Source organism: Pyrus communis, chromosome 1 (assembly GCF_963583255.1).
Source record: "Pyrus communis chromosome 1, drPyrComm1.1, whole genome shotgun sequence".
Lineage (NCBI taxonomy): Eukaryota > Viridiplantae > Streptophyta > Magnoliopsida > Rosales > Rosaceae > Pyrus > Pyrus communis.
The window spans coordinates 43451420-43458834 of NC_084803.1; the positions used below are offsets into that span (position 1 = coordinate 43451420).

The following is a 7415-nucleotide window of genomic DNA, read 5'->3' on the forward strand; positions in this document are numbered from 1 at the left end:
TTGTATTATTTAAGATAAAAAGAAAAAAAAATGAGGTTGCAAGAGTGCTGCACTTGAAAAGAAAAAGATTAGTGATCGCTAGACCCTTCTAGCAAATCAAGATTCTGATTGCAAATAGTATGTTGCACAAGCAGAAAAAGTTTTCGGCATGGGATGCAGAAGGGAGACAACCTATACAAACTTGAATTCCAAACAGTAAAATCAAACCCTAACCCAAAAATAACGTCTATATACATGAATCAATAACTTTTCGATCAAAATAGTAAAATCAATACTTGTATCTTCACAATACACATGAATTTCAAAAAGTTTGATGGTAAAAAAAACCCTAACCCTAACAAGAAAAACCTTAACTCCAAAGTAACCAGAAAAACCCTAACTCTAGTACAACACTATCAAAACAAGAAAAATCATGAAGCTTGAAGGAGAGAAAAAAAGATAACATGTACAAGGTGAGAAATTTTTTACCTTGGAACCCGATGTTTCTGGAGGGGAGAAGACGATCTCTGGAGGAAAGAGTAGCACACTCAAAATCTCTCAAAGTTTCTAGGGTTGAGGTGAGATTTGCCAAGCTCTTTGGTATTTATACATATCACCTTGAAATCCTCCAAAATCCACCAAATCACAAATCCATTCAAATCCACTTCATTTTTCAATGCACCTAAACTTTTAGAGACTTTCAAAAAGTTATGATTGAATACACCTAAATTTATAGGGAATTGTAAGACGTCTTTAAGAATCTCAATTGAATACACCAAGACTTTTATAAGACGTCTTTTTTTCCTTTTAGACCTCTCAATTCATGTCTCTTTCTCATTCCTGGTCAAACTCCTTATTGATTCCAGTCTCTATTTCTCTGTCCTCCCTCCCTCTCTAGCTATGCGTTGTTCGAATGGAACCTCACGGCTCCAATTTTCCCGACGAGTTGCAAGTTTCTCGATGTGTTTTTCGGCCAACCCTCGTTAAATTGGATGAAGTTAGCATCACCAAAAAATTCATCACCATCCCTAGACCGAGATCTTAGCTTTGAATGCTCGAATCTGTCATGGATTTGAAGAAGCCCAAACATGCCGAGACTTCCAGGCCATTTTCCGGCCACATTCGACCACATTTTGTCCTCGATTTAGGTAAAATCGTAATCTTGTCACTCCCAGCTTCAATTTGGTATATTTTATATGAAAGTTGGTTGTGAAATGGATCTGAAAGAGAGTCGGAAAGTTAATGATTGATCTAGGTGACTGGAGATGACGAGGAGTCTGTCGGGAGTGGTCATTGAGCATGACGAGGACAAGAAAGAGAGGATAGTCTTAGCTAGTCCCATGGTTATTAGGGGGTCTCGCTAAGACCTCTTAGTGAAGGGTTTTGTCCATGCTAGTCCCCTTTAGTCTCATTAATGTTAGTCTCAGCATGGAACAAACACAGTATTGGACTAATAGCTAGTCCAGTCCAGTCCAGTCCAACTTAGCGAGGGCAAACAAACGCCCCCTTAGAGTATACACTGGGTTGTTGCACTCGTTTGCTTTGTCATTGTTCTGCTATCTGATCTCTTTGTGCCGAGCGCACTCTTCATAAACTTGGAAAGGTATCCAAAAATTGTTCCCCTCTTATCATATTTGCCGTCTTTCTAACACTTGAAATCTGTTTGCTTTTTCTCCCTCCCATGCTGGAAAATGCTTTCCACCGTGCCATCCCTATCCCCATCCCCCCGGCATGCCACCTCACCTAGCTGTTCACAACAAATCTAACATCACCAACATTTCCTGAAACAACGTTAGCAACTACAATCATTATCAAATTTGATAACAGAGTTCGCTAGTAGCCGTTTGATCAGTTTGATCACAAGGTTCATGATGATGGTGAAGATTCAGAAGATGTAGTGCTAACACCACCTATGTAAAAAAGCTCAATATTGCTAGAATTTCATAAGTGCTGAAGCTTGAATCAGGCCCCTGGGTAAAGAACATAGATAATGGGTCAAAAGAAGTAATAGAACGATGATAAATTAGATATAAGTAGTCATTCCCAACAGTAGCGGTGGATGGAGTTTGTCTTTCATTGTCCCTCATCGGTACTTGGAGAAAAATAACCCCTTGTCGTCAGTTCCATAATAACAAGCAATAACATCACCATACTGCTCCTTATTCAATCTATAGAATTATTAGCAGCTGGTGAATATGGACACATGCGAATAAGCAGGAATGTATTGATAGGTGATAAACGCAATGTATATACGGAGGGCGGGAAGTTATTTGATCAATAAATATTTGTCAGAAATTGATACTGCCGAGATTCAAATAATTCCGAGGGAGGGAAAGCAATCTCAAAATCACAATTTTGCAAGAAAATTGTAGGAAATAAGTTTTGTAGCTTATGAGAAATTTTAGATATATTTCTCAGCTCTAGTTCACAAAAGGTGCACGTGGTATTGATAAGCTGCGAGACATGTTCAAAATTTTTGAAAAATGAGGAGTTTTCCAACTTTCAAATATTATTGATGGGTAGAGTCATATAGCACTCTTAGCTCTGTTTTTGACAAAATTGGGCTTATCTATTAGGACAATTCTTCAGGCGGTTATTTGGGCGCATTGAAAAACTTTCAATTAGTTTTGCTGTTTGGTTTAATGTTCTTGTCTTTGAAAATTCAGTATTTAAAGCATGAGAAACAAGATGCACGGTTGGAAGCCCTACAGAAACTAAAAGAAGGTCGCTCCCTCTATAAACATATCATTTTATTCTTGTATCTCAATTCCTTGGAGCGGTACCTCCAAATCGTCCGAGACTCGGAGAATGAGCCAATATCAAGAAGATTTGGTATGCTCCCGGTGTTTTAACCTGAGTAGACTAGAAACCCACAATTGTACTATTCTGAATTGGCGAAGTCGATAGACATTTTGAATCTCTAGATTAACATTATACTCCATTCTCTTATATGCCGAGGACTCAGCTCCCATTAAAATCTCAACAATCCAAGCAATACCCATGTACGATTGAACGTGGTTTCAACTTACGGGAAATCAAACGAAATAAAAATCCAAATCTCTAGTCCAGCAGCTAGTTGAGAAAATACTCAAACGAGACGAGTACTTTGTTATTGCATTAGCAGCAAAGAAACCAGGCACCAGGCACATAAAATATGTAACATCCCTATAGCAACCAGGTATGAACACAGTAGTTCATTAAAAATTCTACATTTTACACAAATATTATCAGTCTGTTTTCTTTTGTTTGCCTAGTTTACATAGTTACAAAAACTACCCCTCCCCTTTCTTCCCCAAAAGGGACAACTAAGACATAAATTCACTAACCAATCCAATTATCTGCAATCAAATTTCCATGAGTGTATTCAGCCTACCATGTTCTTATATGCTTGGGTTTTTCAAGGGGAAGCTTCTCCATCTCTAAACTGCCATGGTCCAAGGCTGATGCTTCCGCTCCTCCACTACTTTCTGCCCTTTTAAGCTTATTTAAAGCATTTTTTGCATAAACAGTAAAGGCAACCGTGGTTATAACTGCAACAATTAAGGATATAACATTGTATACAATCTCCACTTTAGTCAAGTGATAGTTCCCATACTTAACATTTGCAAATGTCCTTATTAAGCGACCACTGCACAAGAAAACAGAAGAAATAGCTGAGGAGAAAGGCAAAAAAAAAAAAAAAAAAAACAGTTTTATTCTCTTTAAAGATTGACATTTTGACTGGCAATAGCCCAACATGTATGGATGTTAGAAATGATATACAAAATTGTTAAACTTTATCACTAAAAAATACTTAACAAAATTGGAATTTGATGGTACCTAAAAAATCATACTGGATAGGGAAACCAACCTGTAGATGTAAATGAAAGCCTCTGGCACCATTCCAGCAACTGATCCACATAAGTAGGGCCAAAATGTCATACTGGTAACAACGATTGCATAGTTAAAAATTGTGTATGGAAAGGGTGAAACCCTAAAGAGAGCAACCACTCGAAATTGATGGAACCAACTCCCTTCCCCGGCAAGTCTAATCATTGCAGCATTTCGGGGCCATCTATTTAACCATTGCTGCCCAATAATTAAATACAAAAATGCAATGGAAACGTTATTTAAAGAAACAAAAAGGTAAGAAGAAAGAAGAAAAAGAAAGGCTCTCTTCAATAAGTCATTATTGGTTCCAAAAACATAAAAATCTTACATGTATGCGATCACGGAAAAACAGACCAATTAGATATGGCAGGACCATCCCAATAGTTGTTCCGGCCATGATTATAACAAACCCTAAGCCATAACCAAATATCATTCCAGCCAGCCACATGGAGGGGCCAGAAGGTATTAAGACCACAGGGAACAAAGCGAGTGAAGCAACGAGAACAAGGGCAAGAACTGGACGGCCAAACGCAGTAGCTTCCCATTGCATTATTGGTAAGAGAACCTATGATAAGTCAAAAAGCTTCAGGTATCACGAAAAAAAGAAAATGAATTTGTCCAACAACCAAACAATGTATAAAATTACAAACAGGACAATAGCTAGTGAACTATAACATGATCTATAAGAAGAACTAATGAAAGAGGAGTAAAAGGAAGGACCTTTTCGAAAAGAAACGGCATCCCCCATTTTAAGAAAATGAGGAGCAATATAATGATAACAAGGCACCAAGCTAAGGCTCTAATCCACCACAAGAAAGATTTAACCCTTGTTTCTGATTGAGGCTGCAAGATATCAGCTTCTGCCGGCCTTGTTTCATTGGATACAACCAGCCTAACATACTCACTGTCTTCTCTAACATAATGCACTGAGGTTGGATGCTTCCCTAACTCTTCCAAGGAGTTTGTCATCATCAACAGGACCCCAGATGCAGTACAAGGCTATCAAATTTAACAAAACAATATTACAAGCATCATAAGACACAGATACGAAACCTTTTCCTCTTGAGACATGTAACATGTTATATGAAAATGACCAGAAATTTGTTGGTGTTTTGGGGTGGGGTGGGTGGTTGGGGGGGGGGGGGGGGGGGGGGGCAGGGGTGTGAGGGTTAGAAAAGGTGAAATAGTTACCCAGAAATATAATGAGAATGCTGAGCCATTTGTGGACAAAGGAAAATAATCCCCATATCATGCATTAATTAACATGATGTTCTATGAGAATTCCACAAGGGACAAATGGGACTGACAATTGTGACTATAAGAATATGAAACAAACCACCAGATAGAAGTGGTGAGAGTGAGACTGGTGGTTTGTGATTATATATGGCTGTTATGCATACCAAGGAACTCAAGACAACTGTGGCACATACTATCACAAACCATCAGTCTCACTCTCACCACTGGTTGATCAATGAAACATAAAAAATAAAAATAAAAAGTTATCTACACGGCCCCAATATACTTCTGGTTAAATGCCACCAACTGTACGCATGATAACTCCAATCTAACTCGACAAGAACTTACCTGGAATCTTCTGGAGTTGAAACAGTACCAGTAATCACTCAACATTAGCTGAAATTTCCTAACATTAGCAGAAGTTACCCAGAACTTCTTCAAACTCGACAAAATTACTCTATTCTACCAGTAATCACTCACATTAGCTTGATTCACAAAAAAGGATAAGCGCTGTTTTGTTTCGGCCTTTCCTTCTGAACTGATTTTTTAGCAACTACAGTGTTTAAAATTTTGTTCTTATCATATCAAGATCTAAAAGCAATGTATTCGAATGCAAACTAAATTCTATTAGTCACATATTTTATCACATCCCATATCCAATTTCTGCCAGGTGCTACTGAGTCTTTTCTGCTAGTCGACTTGTGGAACAGACTGAGTTAGAATCAAGCTATTTTGCAAATCTTGATTTTTGTTTTAGAACAGAAAAGGAATATCCAGTGCTACATCTACATATTTCAAAGGGATTAATTCCCCCCAGACCTGCATTTATAGTTAAGAGATTTCCTAGTATCAAAGGAACATTATCATCCATAGTTAAGAGATTTCCTAGTATCCAGCTTAGTTGACAGCTCTGACCCTCAAGACCCTCACCCTTAAAACATTATTAAACAAAAAGGGCGAAAATCTGATACACCAGGTCTAAAGCTAAGACCCAAACCAGGAAGGTGTCAGCTGCAAAATTCTTCTCCATTAGCCCATGTGAGGTTTTGGACCTCCTATGCTGGCCATGGGGTGACAACTCTCTAAGTTGTTTTGAAACAGGAAGATAGAATCAGCTTCAAGAAGGACAGCTTTACAACCACTTTCCCAGGCCAGTTTTATACGGAAGACAATCCCCCCAAAGCTCCGCCTCCAGCACCTATCCTCTCCCCAGATTTTCTGTGAATCCCGCAGACAACTATTCATTAGAATCCCGAATAAGGGTTCCTGCACCAATATGTCCATCAGCACCGTTCTTACAGCCATCAATGTCTAGTTGCCCAGACTGGAGGGTGTGGATGATTTTAGACCCAAAAATTTATTAGCATTAAACCACTCCTGTCATGGAGAGGTTTAATGTTGAAAATTACATTCCTCTGATTTGGAATCTCACTTATGTTGAGGAAATGAAGAAAACCAAAGACAAACAGAGCTCGAGGGAGCAGTTGCAGTAGAAATCCTAAACCCTAACCAACTAAAATGTCAGATACACAGACAGAGATAACTATTAGCTCGCTAGGGTTTTTAAGCAATGAATTACTGGAATTAATCAACATTAAAAAAAAAAAAATGGAAAAGGAAAGAGAATTGACCTACTTTACCTACGTCTCTTTCTAGCCGAACCGAGCTGAGGAGTTTGGAGTTTGAGTTGAACCACCGGCAGCCGGAAGCTGGCTGGGCTGCTATGAGTCGGTGGGATACTTGGCTGTTGCTTTTTTCCCAAATTTCCTTTTCAACCACCCAACGCCACAAAAAGAATAATATCTGCAAAACCAAAGACAGGGTTGATATTTCTTCGGTTTGCTTCAAATCAAAGTGTTAAAAATAAATATTTAGAGACCGTGGAGCGCCTACCGAACGTGACTTTTTTGTCCTTTGGTCAAATCAACACCTCTCGCATCAAGAAGAATGAAAAAAAAAAAAAAAAAAAAAAAAAAATTACATTTTACTATCTCAATTTTCAGTTACACAACAAACTTACACTTTATATTTTAAATATTGCAATATCATATCTCAACTTATAAATTCGTTACAATATTAGACTTCTGTTAAGTTTTTTTGTCAATTTGGTTGTTAAACTTAGAGAAAGGTAATCATCCCATATACACGTAGGTGAGAAGCCTAACTGCCATGCCTACTTGTCTACCCTGAATGTCTCCTTATTCTCACTGCTTTGAGGGTCGAAAAATAAAGTGTGAGTAGATCATATTTATCTAGTCAAAATCATTTGAACATACTAACCCTGTTTTGAAAAAAAACATATGTAGTTTAAAACGACAAAATAGTATCTA

General features: G+C 38.0%; 1 protein-coding gene across 4 annotated transcripts; it reads right to left on the bottom strand.

Annotated features, from left to right (window-relative positions):
- Nucleotides 1-3064: 3064 nt before the first annotated feature.
- Nucleotides 3065-6913, bottom strand: LOC137738011 (uncharacterized). Of its 4 annotated transcripts, none has more exons than XM_068477626.1 (5): nt 6730-6913; nt 4570-4848; nt 4178-4414; nt 3830-4047; nt 3065-3607 (listed from the first exon to the last, which is right to left on the bottom strand). In XM_068477626.1, the coding sequence occupies exons 2-5, from the start codon at nt 4819-4821 to the stop codon at nt 3349-3351; spliced, it is 966 nt and encodes a 321-aa protein (XP_068333727.1). In that variant the 5' UTR covers nt 4822-4848; nt 6730-6913; the 3' UTR covers nt 3065-3348. The 4 variants fall into 4 exon arrangements, with proteins under 4 accessions (XP_068333727.1, XP_068333715.1, XP_068333720.1 ...); XM_068477614.1 differs by having other exon boundaries at nt 6726-6913; XM_068477619.1 differs by having other exon boundaries at nt 6721-6913.
- Nucleotides 6914-7415: the final 502 nt, after the last annotated feature.

Bases quoted from the DNA above. Each gene is read 5' to 3' on its own strand.
- LOC137738011 (XM_068477626.1), bottom strand. From the start codon at position 4,821: ATGATGACAAACTCCTTGGAAGAGTTAGGGAAGCATCCAACCTCAGTG. The intron at 4,415-4,569 runs GTCCTTCCTTTT...GACTTATCATAG, and splicing joins TGCCGTTTCTTTTCGAAAAG to GTTCTCTTACCAATAATGCA. The intron at 4,048-4,177 runs GTAAGATTTTTA...ATTATTGGGCAG, and splicing joins TTTTCCGTGATCGCATACAT to CAATGGTTAAATAGATGGCC.